The sequence below is a fragment of the Nilaparvata lugens genome, chromosome 1, assembly GCF_014356525.2.
Source record: "Nilaparvata lugens isolate BPH chromosome 1, ASM1435652v1, whole genome shotgun sequence".
Taxonomy (NCBI): Eukaryota; Metazoa; Arthropoda; class Insecta; order Hemiptera; family Delphacidae; genus Nilaparvata; species Nilaparvata lugens.
The window spans coordinates 99,002,299-99,024,415 of NC_052504.1; the positions used below are offsets into that span (position 1 = coordinate 99,002,299).

Sequence of the window (22,117 nt, forward strand, 5' to 3'; positions counted from 1 at the left end):
TTTATTTATTTATTCATTCCATTGTCATTACAGATCATATTTATAATAAAATAAATGATATACAATGCACAAGGGAACGTGTTTGATGCACTAGTTGAAAGTGGTTATTTTGCAATATTTTGTACAATGTATGTTGATTGGTCGAATAATAGTTATTTGTATATCAAGAGTGAAAAGTACGACTTTTTCTCCCTGTGGGAAAAAGTTTGAAGCCCGAGGCGAAGCCGAGGGCAACAATTTTCCTGAGGGAGAAAAGTATTTTTCGCTCGTGATGTACACAACATTTTTCCTCCATCTACATTTTTTTATAGAAACTGCAAATAAAATCATTTTAAAAACTTACGTATTGGTGACAATGTTTCCTAACAACATAACCTAAAATCTAAAACCTAAAACTGGTCGGCTGATTGGCACTGCCGATTGCGCTATCTATCGGCAAAAGTTGTAACAATTATATCAGCTGAGCGGATACAAAAAATGGCTGACTCCAGATCACGCGTTTCAGATTTGAATTGCAGATCAAAATTTTTTCTGGCTGGTATTTGAATAGAATAAAATATTTTTTAAAATGTTTAATTTTTATCGTCTACAAAATAAGAAATAATATCATACAAACATATATTTCATGAGTTGTTCAAATTTCTTGTTGTGGTATTGAATTCAGTTGACTCAATGACAGACACCTCTATTACGCTTTCTCATCTGAGCTTAGACCTTTACAATGTGAGTTTTTGAATTAGAGATGCTTCCTATGTTATTTAAATGGAGTCACTTTTACTCCCTAGGGAGTTTTTCAGTTTTTTACTGAGAGAAAAAGTGACACTTTAGTATTATGTTTCAGGGAGTAAAGTAAGTACTTTAGACAGTAGCTGGAGGAAAATTATTATTGTGAGTACATCATCAAAATAATAGGGAGAGAAAAAATAAGGTAACCTTGTGCTATTCCTCTCCCAAATTTAGATAAGGTTACACATAACTTAATTATATTAAGTTACTCGTAATATTGTGAACTAGCAGGTAACTTGCTCCACAAGGGTCTATTTTAAAACTTGACAAACTATAAACTTGACGTAATGGAATGTTGAAGACTTGAAAATAGGCCTATAACCATCTTCGGTTAATTAAGAATCTATATGAAGAATTTTAAGTTAATCAGTCCAGTAGTTGAGACGTGATGATGCGTCAAACATAATTTTCCTATCCCATACGTGTATAAGCCAGTTCTTCACTTCATTTCAGTATAGATGAGGAGACTAGATTATGTTGTCCAACAATAGATTTTATGAAAAATAGAGATACCGGTTTCGGTTCTTACACCATCATCAATCGCTTGTGAACAACCAGTATCCTATTTATTTGTTATAAATCTGTGGTTTGACACACGGATCATAAAAAAAGACGGAAAAGGACCATATTATTCGGGACTGAAGCTCTTCAATTGTCTACCTGAAAGAATACGGTTATGTGGTAGTCATAGGCTTTTCTTGTCTTCAATTACTAATGTTCTTGTGGAAGCGTGTCCCTATACATGGAGGAATGTTGTGGTGCCTTCATACTTTGAGTTTATACAGATGCATACACTTTGCATAAAAATGTTCATGACATGTTACATGCCACTTGAGCTCTGCTCAGATTTGTGGCTTCACGTAACAAATGACAATAATAATAATGATACTAATAATAATAATAATATAATAATAATAATAATGATAATAATAATAATAATATCTGAAGAGGTCCACTTTATAACGGCAGCATTTGATTAACAATGGTATTGCTATCCATGTCTATCATTCGACAAAGTGGAGAGCGCTATACACTACAACCTCTGCAACGTTGCCGAATCCGTTTTTACAATGTGGAGATATAAATTAATTGAGGCAGACAATTGGCAACGCTGTTTTCTCATCTTTATTCACTGTCGTTATAGCGTTCACCTCACTAGTGAGGTTATTATCAGTCATAATGGCAGTGTTTGATTAACAATTGTGTTGCTATCCTTGCCTATCATTCAACAACCGGATAGCGTTATGTCTTTCTCACTTCGCTCGGTTACGAGATGGTTTTCTTAACAATGTAGAAGTATAATTGATTAACTAAATATTTAATCATGATTATAAAAAACTATTAATTAATTATCGAAAGAAATAAATTCTTGCTTCATAAAATGTAATTGATTATTTTAAACGAGAATGAACAGTTAATATTACATCAATAAACCTGTATCAGCTACCGTCTATAGAAGGCATTGACAAGACAGAGGATCGGCAACGTTGTTCTCCTATCTCTCTACACTGCCATAATAACGTGGACCTCACTATAGAAAAGGAGACCAGTATCTGTTTTGTCAAATGATAGACAAGGATAGCAACACCATTGTTAATCTAATACTGCCATTATAGCGTGGACCTGAATATAGGTGTAAGTTTGGGTTCATTTTCAAGCTTCAACATTCTTCAATCAACTCAATATTTTCCAAGTACGTATTTGTTATAATTTATTGTTTATAATTTTTGTTATATTTCAATGTAGTTCGATTCTAGATCTATGTAATTTTGAATTTCTAGCTTGTACATTCTTGGACTACACCAATGCTAATCAAATACTTCATACACTATGTCCAAATAATTCAATCAATATTAATTTTACAAAGTTCAAATCCATGGACTACACCAATGTTGATACTGACACTGTTCAGCATGGACCTCACCAAAGTCTGACAAATCTCAAATTATGTGTAAAAATGAATGAATTAAGGACCAACTCACCCCAGAACGACACGAATACAGCATAGAAAACCGTCCCCGGGTGATCGAATAGGTAGGCGAGTTTGGCATATCCGCAGATGTCGCTGAGGTCCCAGTAGTCACAGCCTATCTTCTCGTCGCAGAGCGGACACATCAGGTATTCGCCGCTACTGTTGCAGATCTCCATCGCCAACCGGTCTGATTGCATCGTTGCCACGCCGTACAGAAACACTAGCAGTCCCACCAAGGCAGCTGGTAGCAGCCAACCGGTGTAGAAGCCTGGCAAACCAAAAATTCTATAAATGGTTTATGTCTTGAAACTCAAAATTCACTAAAGTTTAGTATGATCTGTAATGATTACAGATCTGATTACATGTCAGAAAAGGTGATTCAAACTATAGACTGATAACCATTACACTTAACATAGGCTCGATGATTGTTTTACCTCCTAGAAGTCGAACAAATTCAAAAGAGTTCACAGTAATTGATATAAATTTCTCATAGAGGAGATGCTGATATTACCATACTGACCAGGTGGTAGCAAACCTCTAAAGTATTTTATCAAATCACACATTCTATGAATGGTTCATGTTTTGTGGAGTTAAGAAGTTGATATTGTGGTAATTATTCATATTAAATGAAAATACTGAGAAATTGTCAAAAAACCACATATTTATTTATAGATAGAAAGACCAGTTTCGGTTGTTACACCATTGTCAATCTCTGATAAACTAAAACTAAATACAAGAGCAGATGAATTTATACTAGCAGGCGAGTACTGCTATTGGTCAAGGGCATGAACGCCTGCCATTGTCCAGCTAGACAGTCTCCTCCCACTTAACGGTGTCACAAAATGGTGGCTTGAGCAACCGACTCGCCATGATAACATAAAATTTACTCTCAGTACCGTACAAAATAAGAACCAAGAAAACAAGTAATGTAAAATAAAACAAATATGAAAATAGAAAAACTATTGACTAATGTATGACTACAATGCTACAACAAAGGCAGATCTTTGAATATTCTAGAGGCTTTAGAAATAACAAGAGTAATAATTAAGGACAATTCCCAATATAGTTTAAATGACCAGACTCATTTCAACCAATATAACACTACGAATTTAGTTTTATCATAACATTTTAAGCATACATTAGTCAATAGTTTTTCTATTCACATATTTGTTTTATCATCTTTCACTTGTTTTCTTGGTTCTTATTTCGTACTGAGAGTAAAATTTGCTATCATGGCGAGTCTGTTGCTTATGCCGCCATTTAATGACACCGTTGAGTGGGAGGAGACTGTCTAGCTGGGCCAATGGCAGGCGTTCATGCCCTTGACCAATAGCAGTAATCGCCTACTAGTATAAATTCTGCTGCTCTTGTATTAAGTTTTAGTTTATCAGATATGACAGTGATGTACCAACCGAACCGGTCTTTCTAACTTTCAATAAATCTGTGGTTTTTGACAATTTCTTAGTATTTTTATTAAATCATAATTAATTAATCTCCAACTTTTTCTGTGGGAATTTTTTTTTTTTTTTTTCTAAAGTTGACCACGAATACTGATTAGTATGGTCAAATTAGTTCCAGTTTTAAAAATTGTGATTTTCTATGCTTTTGTAAAAAGGAATTCCATTTCACATTGCAAGAATAATTGTTGAATTGGGCAATAAATTTTCAGTCGATAAATTTGAACTCTCCACTTGGACTAATACAAATGAACAATACTCACCAAGCCAAGCAAAGTAGATAGCGATCTTCTCCCCGAAATACTCTCTGATGTGATCGAGAGGCTGATAGTTGTACCACCTGCCCCACCTGGCCCAATACTCGTAGAGCACCTGTCGCGAATTCAGGGGCTCATGACAGCCCCCTTCACCCTTCTTTTTGAACTCGTAGGGTCCCTGCAAAGCACACACAACGCCACATCCAATACTGAAATTACAAGTCACACTACTATACTAACTGGCTAGTCACATTTAATAAATAATGCTAGAAAGTTACATTGGAAAGATTGTAAATTTAGTTAGAAAGATTGAAAGATCGTGAAAATGTATGAGAAACAGAGTTGATGATGAGATTTGTGTTTGAAATGGAGATGATTGGACCAGTTTATAGGACTATCAAATCAAAATTTCAAATTAATTCCAGCTCCATTTAAGCTCATATTCATTCCAGCTAAAATTTAAAGCTTTTCTATCAAATTAATTTCAGCTCAATTGAAAGCTCTTCACTATACAGGATGTTCTGAAAAAAAGTTCCCATAAGTCAGGGCCTGATTTCTCACATGAAAAGAAGAAAAAAAGTCTTTTCGCCACACTGCACAGGAAGCAGCTGTTTTCCAGTCCCTACGTAATCTGAAAGAAATTGTTTGCAGACGACTCACGTCTGACGTCAGAACAGGTTTCTTTCCGCCTAAGAGTACCCTTTCCGGCCGCTTTTTAAAATTTTTGAAAATGTGTTTTGACAACTGTGCATATGGTGCATTGTTTCAGGAGGGTGAGATCGGAAATTTCCACCCCACTTTGAGTACCCTACGACGTCTGGTTCTTTAGATATGAGACATGAAAGTTTTCCCCCCCTCGTCATAAAACATTGTTATTCGATTATTATTCTTATATAGCTGATGCTAGAAGTTAGGCGGCTTCGTGGTCCCATGGTGTTTACCTACCCACAGCTGATGCAATGCATCTATCTATTGCCAAGCTAGATTACAACTCTACTTGACAACATCAGCTGTTGGAACGCAAAAGAGACCCACGAAACCGCCTAACTTTTTGCCGTTATGAAAATTGATCACCTGACGCTAGTGTTCCCGCGCATCTCAAAGCTACTATTCAAAGATTTTAGTCAGTGGTGACAGGACAATAACTGAAGACACACATGAGGTCTGCTATCTCTTCATAGTGAATGATTCAATAGAATCAACGATAATTGCAATTGAATAATCATATTCTCGAATTTAAAGCTTATTTTCAATTTTAGGTGAGAATTTTACTGAACATTAATTGTAGAGATTTTCATGCTCAATCTACCACTTGATATTTTTTGTTTAAATTGTATCTGAAGACTGATAATTGGGAATCTAAAATCGAACTTTGCATTGATGGGGCGGAGCTCCTGAATTTTTTACAAGATATGGGACTTGTGGCAGTTGATGGCTTATTGATGACTGTTTTAGGTATGAATTTGATCAAAATCGTTGGAGCCGTTTCCGAGAAAATCACGAAAAACCCTGTTTTCGGCAACATTTTCGCCATTTTAGCCGCCATCTTTAATTGCATTTGATCGAAATATTGTTCGTGTTGGATCCTTATAGTGAAAGGACCTTAAGTTCCAAATTTCAAGTCATTACGTTAATTGGGAGAGGAGATACGTGTACACAGACGCACATACACTCACACACTCACCCACACACACACACACACAACACACCAAACACCACACACAACACACACAACACACACCACACACACACACACACACACACACACACACACACACAACACACACACACACCACACACACCAACACACCACACACACAACACACACACACACAACACACACACACACACACACACACACACACACACACATACACACACACACACACACCACATACCAATACCCAAAAACCACTTTTTTGGACTCAGGGAACCTTGGAACGTATAGAAATTTAGAAACTGGGGTACCTTAATTTTTTTCGGAAAGCAATACTTTCCTTACCTATGGTAATAGGGCAAGGAAAGTAGAAAATAATCTTTAATTACATAAAAACGCATGAAAGATAGACCTAATGTGTTAAGCTCTCTATTCAATTTTTCAGCTCATTTTACATAAGGTACGTTGAATTGTACATCCCAATTGACAGCCAACAAATACCCGTGGGGCTTCGTTTCAGCAGAGGATCAGAAATTCAGACGAAATCTTCCACCCTGTATAACTTGGTAACTAAGCATTTTCGGAACTATGATAATTGGAACATCTTTCTTCTTATGATGTGAGGAATCACACCCTGACTTATGGGCACCTTTTTCAGAGCACTCTGTATATCCTTCAAAATCTATACTATACAATGATACTCTACCCTTCAACCCTTACTTTGTAAGGGTTGCCTTCAACGACAGGACAAGTAGTGTGTTGAACACACATGTACGTCATGCATTTTGTGTCATCAGCGAAATACTTCGAAAACATTTTGGAGGTAGGGTTTCTGCAATAGTTATCAAGTATATAGTTTAAAGTCAAGACACTGCGATAGTCCAATAAACTGGTCTCAGAAATTGGAAAATGAGAGAGGTGACTAGGAATATATATCTCAGAAAAGATGATCATAATGATGATGATTCATGACAATTTATTTAGGAGTAGTTCATGTTTGATTATTATATCATACACATATTATAATATATTTTAGATTATCAAGTTTAGTTTGATCTCTCATCAAGTGTAATAAGAGTCCAATAAGTCGCTTCATTACCGTCTTACTACCGATGCAGAAGTCTCTCATAAATTTTTGTAATCTGTATGAATGAAGAAATCTTATTAATCAAACAATAATCATGAGTATGTACGCGGTATATTGCTAATTAAGTATTTATCATGTCATTTAAAAGTATTATTATATTTATTTTTTGCTGTAAGTATTTCATAGCGAATCCTGTAGCTCTATAGTGAGGTCCACATTAAAATAGCAGAGAAAGATAGGAGAACAGCGATGCTGATTCTCTGCCTTGCCACTGCCTTCTATAGAGGATAGCTGATATCAGGAGCCCATATCTAATTTAGTATTAACTAATTTGATTGTATGTTAAGAATGTTGTGGTATTCCAGGTTAGGTGAAGATGTGGCAGGTGTTGCAATGTAACCTGGTTCTCCAATGGAATTGATTTTGAACAAATATAGTGGTATTGACAACATCTACGTCTTATTCTTCCAATAATATGAACTTATAGCTGTTTTAAATAATGAATTGATATCTGTGTAGCTATAAATGTAATAATCAATATAATTATTTGAATATATTATAATTCTTAAATACTAGTAGTTCTGCGAACAGTAGACCTCGCTCATGAATAGCCTACAACTTTCAAACTAATTGGAAGGGCCATCAATCTTCTATCTTCTTTTTATTGAAAATTGTATTATGTTGGAAATTATTGTATAGTGTGGAGGAGGCAAAATGGGGTTTTTACCTCTGGTCTCCATGAATAAATAAATAAATCAAGAAAGTACAGTATACTGTGAAGGTTTATCTATTATTTTCTCCATTGAAAGTACTAGAGACATTGTTTCCAGGGACACCGAACTTATAGAATTTGTCTCATCTACATTTGTCTCTCATCTGCAAAAGAAAACTGGTCGGAATGAGATTTGAACCTGGGTCACACAATGTGAGATACAACACTCCGGCGCTCTCGGTCACTATGGACTGGTGAGACTGAAGGTGAAAAAGTAGGAACATGAATTGCTGTATAATAATTACATTCAGGTTGAATTTTGGTTTGCGGTTTTTTTAATTAAAAAAAAAAAACCGGAGGTCTTATCAAAAATCGTCACACATACGCATCTGCGCCTTGTTTCAAAGAACTTGCATACCAAATTTCATCCAAATCGGACAATAACTGCGACTGTAACTGCGGTACAAACAAACAAACAGACAAAAGCCGATCGAGTCGAAACTAAGACCTCAGCTTCGCTTCGGTCAATAATTAAATTATTACGGTATAATTCATTTGTCAACAAAATTTATTGTTCAATAATTGAATAATCAATTTCCTGGATAGAGATCAAATATTCTGGTAATCAATTAATATTTTTATACATTTGAAAAAACGATCTGGCAACGTTTCGGAGCTCGAAAAGGATAGCGCTATCTGCTCTGTCGAATGATAGACAAGGATAGCAACACCAATGTCACTCAAATACTGTCATTATAACGTGGACCTCACTATACAAGCAAACACACACTGTCGCCTGACTGAGCCATTATCGGTTTTGCCGTTGGCAGTGCCATTTTTGGCTTTGACATAGCCATTAATGGCGGCATACCGAGGATTCAGCTTATGGCTCGGCCCTTTAATTCGAATCAACCACACGAGAGAAACCCGTAAACCGTATACCACAAACTGTAGACTGTAAACCGTGAACCGAAAACGTAAACCGGAGTTCCACCCGCAGTTTATCATAAATTCTCTACCCTGCTCGAAAACCACCCTAAGATTAACAGCAGTAATCAACACATAACTGTGACTGAAATTCCCAAGTTTCAAATCCTAATTAGCCTACAAGACTTTACGATAACTTTGCAGTGTGCTCTGAATCTATGCTTTGAGGGTTAAGTGTAAGAGAGGGCCGGCTGCGCTCTAACTTCGTCTAGCCCTTTTAGGTTTCCAATAAAGGCAATTAAATTCAATTAAATTCGATATATGTTCGAACGAAATGAAACTATGTTTATTTCAGTATAGGATGAAACGACCTGTGATATTAGTGTAATGATAATTCTCGTTCAATAATATTGTAGATGGTTTAATAGTTATTTGTGCAACTAGTGCGCAAAGTGTCAGTTTGCTGCACCGAAAGAAACGTTTACGCCCGAGCCGTAGGCGAGGGCGGAATGGTTTCTTGAGTGCAGCAGAGGAACTTTGCGCACGTATTTCACATTAAGTTTTTCCTACAGTTACCATTGAATATGAAAAGTGGGTAATTATGGGTAAAATTGCCTGAAATCCATCAAATGTTTTTCTGTGTAATTTTATTATTGATAAAAACCTTAATCCTAAAATCCTAAAGTCCTCGTTGTCCTTGGTTATAATATATAATGAATAATAATTAGCGCGTTGTGCTTGGTTGCACCTCTGCTCACTATAGCAGCCACAGCAGTCACTGTTACCAACTTCATTTTGATTTTGCTGCACTGTTGCTCCATATAACCTACTAAGTATTTTGCGTTGCCATGTTGCAAATCTGGAGTGCAGAAAAATTTTTCCCGCACTAGAGCGGAAAAGTGATTCTTTGCGTTCTGTAATCAGTGCAGCAATGGCCACTTTTCAACGTAACTGTAGGAAAATAATATTGGTTGATCTGATATTACTGTGAGTTTATTATCCACAGTGATTCTATTGCATGCTCCTCCTCCCACCTCTCCTTGAACGGACATACACAATTGCGCCAAACTGTCAGATGAGAGTGATACGTGGCTCCTATACAAACGTACACTGTTTACGTCGTAACGTCATCACTGCTAGTCACATTATTTGTCCCGCTCTCTCATGTCACCATGAGTGGGAATAAGAACAGTTGTGATATGTTTGCTATGCTGATTGACAGAGGTTCAAAGTTTTTCGTGTTTGAAGGTTCTAAGTTTTCAAAAAATATATTTATATATCATCCACATTGTCTCTGTCATAACAAATTCATAAATGAAAAGTCAAAACATTGGAATGAAGTATTGAGACGATGTGTTTGCTAGAACCAATTTGACAGAGATCATTCATTCAAGATGATACAAGAATGATTGATCGATCGTACAATCATGATTCAAGCGCAATTTTTTATATCAATCAGAATGGAATTATAGGATAGAAATCTGTATCTCATTAACTTGGCTAATATGTTGTCATAATACAGTAGTGTTTTCAAATCAAATCAAATCAAATCAAATAATTTATTTGCCATACAATAAATACATATTCAAAACATAATAGAAGAAAATACATAATTTCATAATCAAAAGCACAAAATAATAAAAAAAAATTTTTAAGCATAAATAATACCAGAATCATAATTAGATACTTCTCAATGGTAATCCGGCATCACCAGCAAAAGGAATCAAGCCTTGCCCGCTGGTGAGAGTTGCAATCAGCAAGTTACATTGGTTGTTTCCTAGTTTTATACAATAATAGAGAAAACAAAATAATCCACGCTTTGAAATATGTTTTTTTTTTAAATTAGATAATGCTTTCAATTGAGAAGAAATAGTTTTCTCTTATCCAATTTTTTAGTATTTTGTAATTAATTTTTGCTTCCAGATCAAAAGGCAATTCATTTATGAATCTTGTACTTATATAAATGAGCTGTCTTCTAACTACTGTTAGTTTTGTTTTACAAATTTTATATTTATAGGTTGTATTTGGTCTAAAATCATATTGAACTATATCATTTAATAAAAATTTGTTTTTATACTTAATAATATATTTTGCTAAAATTTATGTTTTGCTGGAAGCTTTCTTAGGATACTGGAGTGAATTTGAATTTCGTTCCTTCAGTTTGGGAAACGTAATGTCGGCTGCTAGTGAGAGCGAAATAACATCACTCGTGATGACGTCACGGACGTTCACTTTGTTACGTTTAATCTGTGAGAGCAGAACACATTCTGACCGCTGGGCGCAATTGGAAGATTCCCCTTTTCTCACCTCTCCTTTGACATCTTCTATTGTATACTGTTCCTTCTCCCACTAGAAGGTAACACGTGCTCTACAAGGGTCTACTTAAAAACTTGACAAACAGAAAACTTGACCTACTGAGATATTGGAGAATTTCAAATATGCCTACAACCATCCTCGCTAAATCAAGAATCTAGATGCAAAATTTCAAGTTAATGAGTCCAGTAGTTCAGACGTGATGATACATAACTCGTGAATGATCCAGCAAAAATGAATGAATGAATGGAAAAACTGTAGTAATTGCATGCAATAAATTCTTCAGCTGACTGAATCATAACAACTTTTTTCTTATGCACTTTCAATGTTGTTCTTATATTCTGAAAAAGGACGAAAGAGTGAGTCAATTTTGTTGTCCAACGAACTTGACCTGTGAAAAGGTTCGAGGAATACGTGTTCAACATTTGAAGCTGATTGATAAATTCTTGCTGAAGTTATTGTAGAACATACACACAGACGAGCAACGACTTTGGCCTCCAGGAAGAAAGGCCGGTTACAGAGCTCGACCGACCGTCAGTGCGTATGCACCATCCTGACCATACGCATCCATACATCAGTTTTTCTGACTCACAAAATGGACGCCTTTAGAGATTGTTTAATTGCAGCTTCGTAAACGAAAGATTAAAAGACGTAGATATCAAGTTCACCCGATTGCTTGGGGATGAAGATCAATTTTTTAACTACCTCAGAATGTCCATAAGGAAGTTTGATGAGTTGTTTCGAGCTTGTATCACCATTGGGAATACTTGCAGTGACTTTAAGCTACGGATCAAATAAATGAAGATAATAATTTATGATTTTCCCAATAAAAAATTTAGAAATGAAGAAATGTATAGAAAAACTCTGAATTCAAATATTACACTATTAATTAAATTAATTCATTATGCTATTCAATTCAATATCAGCTGATTGTCGGGCAGAGGTGTCAGCACATTGGTTATGCTGCGATCGGGCTACTGATCAGTACAGCTCTGAGAGTTTCTATTTGTTTCAATAGCCCGTTAGTCGACCGATGGAACGGATGCGCACGAGCTTGACCGATGGTCTTCGTACGCAGTGTAAAACGCATGGTCCTGACCGTGCGCGTGCGTGCCGTCAGTCCTGCTCTGTACGGATACATGGAATATCTATAGAAAAGACTGACGTAAGAACTGACGGTCGGTCGAGCTCTGTAACAGTGAGGACTCCCTAACGCTCGTTCAATTGAGAGATAGTTGTGAGAGAGTTTTGATAGAGTTCAGAATGATTTATGATTAATTTATGAGATAGTTGAGAAACATTCATGATTGACTTATGAGACAGTTATGAGTGTTTTATGAGAGAGTGATGACAAAGATGAGAGAGAGTAAAGAACAAGATTTGAGAGAGAGATTGAGAGAGATAGAGAGAGAGAGGCGCACACACATCGTGCAGGGGAAAGCTGGAGGAGAAGACTCCCTCGTCGACGAGACGGGCAATGCCCACTTCACCTTTTTTCTTTTTGCCGAACATCGACGTCGAGAGGATCTCGTAGACGATGCGGTGTCGTTGAACCCCCGTGAAGAACGTCGATCGGTTGTCGCTACCCAAAAATCTGCAACACAACACAGAGGAAATGTATGTTAGAAACTGGAAAATCTACGAAAAAACATGGATAACTCAATGCAATTCAAATTTATTTCCGCAACACTCGGACATAATGAACTGTTTTTCATCTATATAATAAGAGAGAGTAGGATTGTGTTCGTTTGTTCACATCAAAACATGTCAACTTGTGGATTGCATACAAGAAAAACGGGAATGATTCAGATCTCCAAATTTTGCACATCTGTGCCGAAATTTATTTATTTTTTTTTTGAAATTATAACATTATAACTTTTCCGAGATAAAATTTTATTAGAGTGCTGGATTAACGTTGTGATTTTCTCACGGTATCGGAGTAGTTTCATGATGTCATTCCGCACATTACGTAATTAAATTCTGATATTTCCTCTATTGTTTTCAAACGTTTTCCTAGAGTACTTAGAATTGTAAACGCAAAATCATCATAAAAAATCAGTTGAACGTCCATTCTGTTGCTGAGTCTGCTACTTTGATCGAGGGAATTTTCCTGTATTCTGTCTTTGTTAGTTGTATTCTTTTCTCGTTCTATTGAGGGAAATTATTGTCGTCCCCACCACGTCCTTTGTAATTTGGTATTTTTTAATGCATAATAGTACCAGCCCTGATACCTATTTTTGAGGCTGGTTCGGTCGACTTGGAGACCTGAACAAGAGACCGCTTTTATCTTCTGTAGAGTACAGACATGTTTTCTGAGCTTAATTATTTATTGGCCTGATTGAATAATGTCTTTTCCAGACAGTTTTTTATTCTCTCCTGGAGACTGAAATTGAATTATTGGGAATCATTTATCCCATCAGTTTTGAAATCGCTAATCCGTTTATTAAATTATTAATGGCATAGTTAATTTCCATTCAGAGCGGTTGACTGCTGCACTTTATTATTATTGTAGGCTATGGATTAGTGACAGTCGAAAACCCATTTAAGGGTGAGTAATGAATATTTTATAGTATTGTTGTATTGTCTTTATTTTAATAATTTTGATATTACAGGTAACAACCCCTGATTTAACAATTCTTCGTTTTCAAATATTTTATAACTGAATTTTGTAGTCTTACATCTGAGATGTATGACAATATACTAATGTAAAAGGAAGAGATACTAAATGAAGTATCTTCCTATTCTTTATTTTATTGGTAGAGTCATTTATATCTGACCTTTTGTAATCGTGAGTAAAGTTTGGAATACTCACTGGTTTTACATTAACTGTTCATCATTCTTTCAACTAGTAATTTCTTTTCATAATACCATTCATTATAGATTTCAAATTCTACAAATATTAAAACCTATAATACTCCTCTAATTTTATATTCAATGTAAATTGTATGTATTGTATTCATTAGATGATTTCTTGAGAAATCATTCATTGAATGCAATATTTAGTATGTTATTCATTCTAGCATTACTAAGTAGTTGTGACTTGTGTTGCAGGTTTTTTTGTGTGTGTGTGTGTATTCTTGAATACTCATTCGAGGATCGTGCTGTAAATATGCCTTGCTGTCAAACGAGGGCTTACGAATTCGCCGACCGAGATGGCCGGTGATATCGGACATCTGACATTGCCGTGCGGGGCTGAAAGACGATCTTCGATCTGACGCCACTAGCCCGATGCCTGGAGGCCATCACCCTTCATCCTCACCCATCACCCTTTGGACACCGGACTCGAGGACGACAGATCTTAGATAAGTACTTGATACCCCCCACTACAATATCAGATGTGCCCCCGTAAATTTGGTCTCTTAAAGACGTATTATGTTTGGTCTCTTAAAGACGTATTATACTTGGTCTCTTAAAGACAGATTGATTATTCTATTATCCATGTAAAGATGTATTTTGTAATATTCTCTATTTTATTCTCATTATTATAAGAGCAGTCAGTCAACCGCATATCTATGTTTTTAATTCCGAGACCCTCAAACCACTAGAATTAGGATCACATCATTGATCAGATAAAAATCCGCAGATCTCAGGGTCTAGCACAATTTCAACAACTAAGCCTTCTCCGACAGAATCATTTGTCACCAGGAGACCGGCTTACATCCTATTATATTAAACGAGCAATTTCTGTATATCTGTTTATATTTTTATATCTGGTTATCTGGTTATTCATGTTCAACGGATCTCGAAAACGGCTCTAACGATTTTCACAAAATTTGTAACATAACAATTTTATGATATAAAAATTCGATTGCACTAGGTCTCAACCTTGAGAAAACTCGCTGAACGACATTAAAAGGATAATAATTCGTCCTTGGCTGAAACAGCTGAGACTTTCGTCGTCTGTGGATAGTAAAAAGTGAGCGAGTGATTCTGTGGAAAATCAAAATATCGCATCCCCGAAATTCATAAGATGACGTATAGCCAGCTGTAAAATATAAACAAGATCATTTCAGAGAATTGTGTTTATCTATATATATATAAAAGCGAAATGGCACTCACTCACTCACTCTTTGACTGACTGACTAACTGACTCACTCGCAGAACTAAAAATCTACCGGACCAAAAACGTTCAAATTTGGTAGGTATGTTCAGTTGGCCTTTCAGAGGCGCACTAAGAAATCTTTTAACTCTAAGGGTGGTTTTTAAGGGTTTAAAGTTCGTCTTTTAGCATGTATATTCTCTTTATTCTCATAATTATAATTTGAAAAATGTCCAAACAATATGTTAATATAGAAAAATAATCTAGAAAGAGTACCTCTTCGAAACAGTTACTGGTAACTGAATTAATAATTTTGTCAGGTTGGCATTAATTTGAGTTGACTTTATTAGGTTGGCACCAAATTGAAGATTGAAATGCATTTTATCGCGGAAAAATTGATTGGGCACTGCTACTTCAATCAGAGCTATTCCTGGGAATATTATATTACTAGCCGTTAGGCTCGCTTCGCTCGCCATATCCGTTTAGCCAGACGTTTAGTCTGGACCCCCGACTGGATCGTCAACATATGATAAAAATGCTCAAATGAAAAATGTAGGCGAGCGGAGCGAGCCTGCTGATCTCATTCTTGGACGATCCAGTCGGGGGTCCATGGGGCGGAGCCCCCTGGCTAGACGGATATGGCGAGCGAAGCGAGCCTGACGGCTAGTCAATAAATAAAAAAAATCTAGTGTGGTACACTCACACAACTTTCCTTGCTCATTGAACTGGGAGCCTCATTCTTAAACGACAATAATTTAGAGAAATAACATAGTGACGATTGGCGGCAACATAATTATTTGAAACTACGATCAGACTACTGTATATGTGTGTATATAATTGTTTTCAGAGTACTTTTTCCTTTGTGTGAATTGTGAAATCTGATGATTTTTCAAAAGTCGTCAAAACAGCTGTTCTACAGATGAAATATCTCGACTATGTGTTATTTTTATAGACTGCTCTACCTACCTACCGCATGCACGAGAAGGAGGTTACAAAGTCCATTTCTCAAGAATGGGGTGAACCCCTCATTAGTTTCCCAGAAAGGAGACTCATGCCAGTTGATGGAGCTGATAAATAACTATACAGAGTATGAATTTGAAATAAATCAGTCGAGTAATTTTTGAGAAAATCGTGAAAAACATGGTTTTTCAGTAATTATCCGCCATTTTTCTCGAGAATATTACGCAGCTCCTGCAATTTTCCTAGAAATGAAACTCATGTCAGTTGATAGGGCTTATAGATATCTATCCATGGTATAAATTTGAAGAAAATCGTTAGAGCCGTTTTCGAGAAAACCGTAAAAAACATGGTTTTTAAGTAATTATCCGCCATTTTTCTCGAGAATATTACGCAGCTCCTGCAATTCTCTCAGAAATGAGACTCATGTCAGTTGAAAGGACTTATAAATGGCTATCCATGGTATAAATTTGAAGAAAATCGTTAGAGCCGTTTTCGAGAAAACCGCGAAAAACATGGTTTTTCAGTAATTATTCGCCATTTTTCTCGTGAATATTACGCAGCTCCTGCAATTTCCCCAGAAATGAGACTCATGTCAGTTAATAGGGCTTATAAATAGCTTTCCATGGTATAAATTTAAAGAAAATCGTTAGAGCCGTTTTTGAGAAAATCGTGAAAAACATGGTTTTTAAGTAATGTATATCCGCCATTTTATCCGCCATCTTGAATTGAATTTCATTGAATTCCTTATTGTCGGGTCCTCATGGTATAAGGACCTTAAGTTTGAAATTTCAGGTCAATCGGTTAATTAGGAATGGAGTTATCGTGTTCACAGACATACACACATACACACACACACACACACATACACACACACACACACACCACACACATACACACACACACACATACACACACACACACACACACACACACACCACACACATACACACACACACACACACACACACACACAACACACACACACACAACACACACACACACACACACACACACACACACACACACACACACCCACACACACACACACACACACACACACACACACACACACACACAGACCAACACCCAAAAATCATGTTTTTGGACTCAGGGGACCTTGAAACGTATAGAAAACTTGAAATTGGGGTACCTTAATTTTTTTGGGAAGCAATACTTTCCTTACCTATGGTAGTAGGGCAAGGAAAGTAATAACGAGCGAAGCTCGATGCCCCGATATTAGTTTATGAAATGAAATCAGTTTATGCTTCTAGAATAATTGAATATAGTATCCTGAAATAGGATAATATCATTCTATTTGGATGAATAAAATACAAATAAGATAATATTAAAAACTACCTAAGTTCAATTTTCAGAGTATAATAGAACCTCTAACAAAGAATGAGTATTGATGTCTCCAGTCTTAGTACTGCGTTTACCACTGAACCTGGTGGATAATTTTTGGAACTAATTGGGCAATTTCCTTGGTGCTATGCTACTCTATAAATGTAATTAGGTAATTATTCATCAATTCCCCATTGTTTTATTTTTCGGTGAGGCGAAAAATAGCGTTCGCACCATGGGCAATAGTATATTTCGCACCTAGGGCCGAAAATGAGACTTTTCTGGCTCGAAATCGGTTTTCAAGTCCGAGGCCGTAGGCCGAGGACTAGAAAAGATTGAGAGCCGGAAAAACATTTTTGCCCATGGTGAGAACGTTATTTTTCGCCACACAGAAAAATAAGCAATATATATATATGAAAATAATTTATTGTCTATTATAAGCACTTCCGAAAGCAAAAGTGGAAGGTCTATGTGGATTTGCTCTAGCAAATCTGAGGTAATCTGAATATCAGGAAATTGTCCAAGTATTTTTATTTTTCATTCTGATTTGTCTAAATAACCTAAAAGATTATGTTCAATTATGTAAGAGGTTGAGTTTAAACTTTTCATTCTTCCAAATGACAATAAGATGATATTATTATAAATGCTTTAATTATTGAATAATGATAAACACAAATAATGAAAAGTTTTTGATCAGCTGTTTTAGCACACTTGAAATTTGGCCAATCTGAATGTCAATGGAAGTTTAGGTTAGAAGTTCTATCCTACTCTGAAAATCGAATTATTTGAATAGTTTATAATAATATATATCTTATCTGTATTTTATTCATCCAAATAGAATGATAGTATATTATTGCAGAATACTTTATTGAATTCTAGAAGCATAAAATGATTCCGTTATCCACTATGTTCCGTGATAAACGCAGTACTAGGAGGTTGAGGTTAGATTATTATACTCTGAAAATTGAACTTGAATTGTTTATAATATCTCATTTGTATTTAATTCATCCAAATAAAATGATAGTATCTTATTGCAAAATACTTTATTCAATTCTAGAAGCATAAACTTATTCCGTTTCATAAACTATTTTGTAAACACGTTCACATCAAATCAGAATCAGCTGTCTTCTAGGTTATTTTACAGCCCTAGGGCCGTAAAAATTTTACCGGCCTGGCCAGAAAACAATCACTTTCGGCCTCCATATGACGCACGTAAACCAGCTAATTACATCCAAGTGGGGCGAAAAATGTGTTACCGGCTCTGAATATTTTCTAGTGCTCAGTTTCTACAAGTATAAAGAAAGTAGCTCGGTTATCTCTGCCCAAAAATATGAAACAGGACACAGGAAACTTCATAAAAACATTCATAGTGCGTGTATTCATAATATGGTGAGGTCCTTGTTATCATGCCAGTATTTTATGAACATTAATTTGATTATTTTTGTGGAAAAATGAAAAATTATTATCACATCAGATATACCGTTAACAGCTATCCTCTATAGAAGCCAGTGGCAAGGCAGAGAATTGACAACGCTGTTTTCCCACCTTTCTCCTCTGCCATTATAGCGTGGATCTCGCTATAGGTTTATAGAATGAATTCGTTATACTTTTGGTGTTGACGTGACTATAATGTCAGATCTATTTAGGGACCTTTTGCTTTTCTTCTTTTTTATTCAACAAAGTCAGGCAACGGATTAGTATGAGAGGGAGAGGTTGAGGTAGAGAAGGAGAAGAGACGTGTTGTCAATGATCACGAGATTGGAGAAATGGGGAACAGAGGATAAGGAGAAGTAGGGAGAGAAGAAAATGGAGAAGTGGGGAAAGAAGAATATGGAGAAGTAGGGAACAAGAATAAGGAGAAGTGAGGAAAGATGAAAGAGGAAAGAGGAGTAGGAGCAGGAGTAGGAGAAAAAGGAAGAGTTGATGAAAAAGAGAGAGGAGAAGGAGAAGGTAGTGGTAGTAATATTGGAAAATGAAGGAAAAGAAAAGAAAGGAAAAAGGAAGGAAGAGGGAGGGATGAGGAGAAGTATTAGTATTGAGAGATAGAAGGAGAGGAAGCGGGAGAAAAAGGAAGAGTAGGTGGTGGAGGAGGAGGAGAAAGTGGAGAAGGATGAGGAGGTGGAGGAGGAGTGGAATGAGGAGGATATGATTGATTGATTGATTGATTGAGTACTTTATTTATGTAGATTACAATATATACTGGCTTATACACTTATATACAATAGCTTACAATACAGCAAAGTTATAGATGAATTTACATAATATAGACTAAGAAAATAACTATTGAACTGTATATGATATGAAAAAGCAATTTGTAATATAATAACTATAGATAATAATCATATTGTTATGCATCTACATAAATTGGCGGAGCTTTGGACATATCAATGTCCATTCTTTGGGAAGATGAGGGAGAAGAAGAATGAAGATGAGAAGGAGGTGAAGAAGAGGAAGGAAGTCGATGATTATGAGTGACTTTGATTGTTGTGAAAACGAAGTCGTAAGAAGAAAAGGAGGGAGAGGATGTGGATGCGTGGGAGAAGGTGAAAAGGAAAACAATCATTATTAGGTGAAAGTTGTTAAAAAGGAAGTGGTGGTGGAAGATAAGGCTGAGGAGAAGAAGAAAGAGAATGAGGAGAAGGAGGAGAATGAGAAGGAGGAAGAGAAGGGGGAGTAGAAGGAGGGGAAGGAGGAGAAGGAGGAGTAAGAGGAGTAGGATAAGGAATATCTGGTGGAAACGGAGAAGGAGGAGGAGGAGGAAGAAGAGAAGGAGGATTGTGGGTAGGATATGGAGGAGAAGAATAGAACGGATGAAAATAAATGGGAGCAGTGAACGGATGGTGGGAGATGAAAAAAAAGAGGAGAAACAGATGAACTGGACGTTGAAATAGGATGAGTGAGTGGAGTTGGAAAACAGGGGGGAGAAGGAGTAGGAGAAGGAGAAAAAGAAGAAGAAGAAAAAGAAGAAGAAGAAGAAGAAGCGGAAGTAAAATGAAAATGAGGAACAGGAGGCGGAGGAAGAGGAGGGAAAGAAGGATTATAAAAAGAAGAAGGGAAAACTAGTAGGAATAGGTTGATGAGGAGAAGGAGGAGAGAAAAAAGAAATAACAGGGAGAGGAGAAATAGGTGGTGAAGAAGGAGGAAGAGGAGGACTATGGAAAGTGGGAGAAGAAATAAAGAATATTTGTTGAACGTGAGAAGAGTTTTGAATCGATTTTGGTGTTCATGCACGCAACGTTTGTCAAGATTGTCTGATTCTAGGAGAGAGAGTGATAGAGAGAGAGCGGAAGAGAGAGTGAGATAGTGTGTGTGTGAGAGAGAGAGAGAGTGAAGGAGGGAGAGAGAGGGGGAGAGAGTGAGTGTGAGAGAGAGTGACAGAGAGTGACAAAGAATGTGTTCCAATAATAAGAGAGGAGGTGTGAGGTTAGTTCTCCCATGGGGAGAATGGGTTACCTATAGTGAGGTCCACGTTATAATGGTAGTGGAGAAAGATAGGAGAGCAACGATGCCGATTCTCTGCCTTTTCTTCTATGCTCATAACATAATAAATGTAATTTAAACAATAATTTATTCATTCTCGTAAAAAATGATCAATCACATTTCATTCGTTGAGAGAATATAGTCCTCAATGTTTGATTAATACATTTTCGTAATCGAGATTGGATAAGTAGTAAATTGATAATATAACTCACATTGTTGAGAAACGATCTGACAACGTTGTGAAGGTTGAAAAAGATACCGATTTCTGCTTTATTGAATGATAGACAAGGATAAAAAAATCAATTACATAAATCAAATACTGCCATTATAATACCAACTGTCCATTCTTCGTCAAGAAAATATATCATCAATGTTTGTATAATAAATATGCATAATTGAATTTGTATATCACGTTAATCACCTATATTCCTACATTGTAAATACAGATCTGGCAACATTACGAAGCTTTAGTAAGGTCCACGTTATAATGGCAATGGAGAAAGATAGGAGAACAACGTTGCTGATCCTCTGTCTTGTCAATGCCTTAGACGCTAACAACTGATACCGATTTATTGATGTAATGTTAACTGTTCATTCTAGTTAAAAATAATAAATTATATCTTATCAAGCAAGAAATTATATTTTCCTACAGTTACGTTGGAAAGTGGCCATTGCTGCACTGATTACAGAACGCAAAGAATCACTTTTCCGCTCTAGTGCGGGAAAAATTTTTCTGCACTCCAGATTTGCAACATGGCAACGAAAAATACTTAGTAGGTCATATGGAGCAACAGTGCAGCAAAATCAAAATGAAGTTGGTAACAGTGACTGCTGTGGCTGCTATAGTGAGCAGAGCTGCAACCAAGCACAACGCGCTAATTATTACTATTATATATTATAACCAAGGACAACGAGGACTTTGGGATTTTAGGATTAAGGTTTTTATCAATAATAAAATTACACAGAAAAACATTTGATGCATTTCAGGCAATTTTACCCATAATTACCCACTTTTCATATTCAATGGTAACTGTAGGAAAAACTTAATGTGAAATACGTGCGCAAAGTTCCTCTGCTGCACTCAAGAAACCATTCCGCCCTCGCCTACGGCTCGGGCGTAAACGTTTCT

The 22,117-nt window shown here is 36.3% G+C and overlaps 1 protein-coding gene across 1 annotated transcript in view; it reads right to left on the reverse strand.

The window, feature by feature from the left end:
- Nucleotides 1–22,117, reverse strand: part of LOC111047472 (anoctamin-7-like) — a 197,005-nt gene that overhangs the window by 21,368 nt on the left and 153,520 nt on the right. The window contains 3 exon segments of the mRNA XM_039419695.1: nt 2,769–3,026; nt 4,479–4,650; nt 12,594–12,762. Coding sequence (XP_039275629.1) covers nt 2,769–3,026; nt 4,479–4,650; nt 12,594–12,762 — 599 coding nt within the window.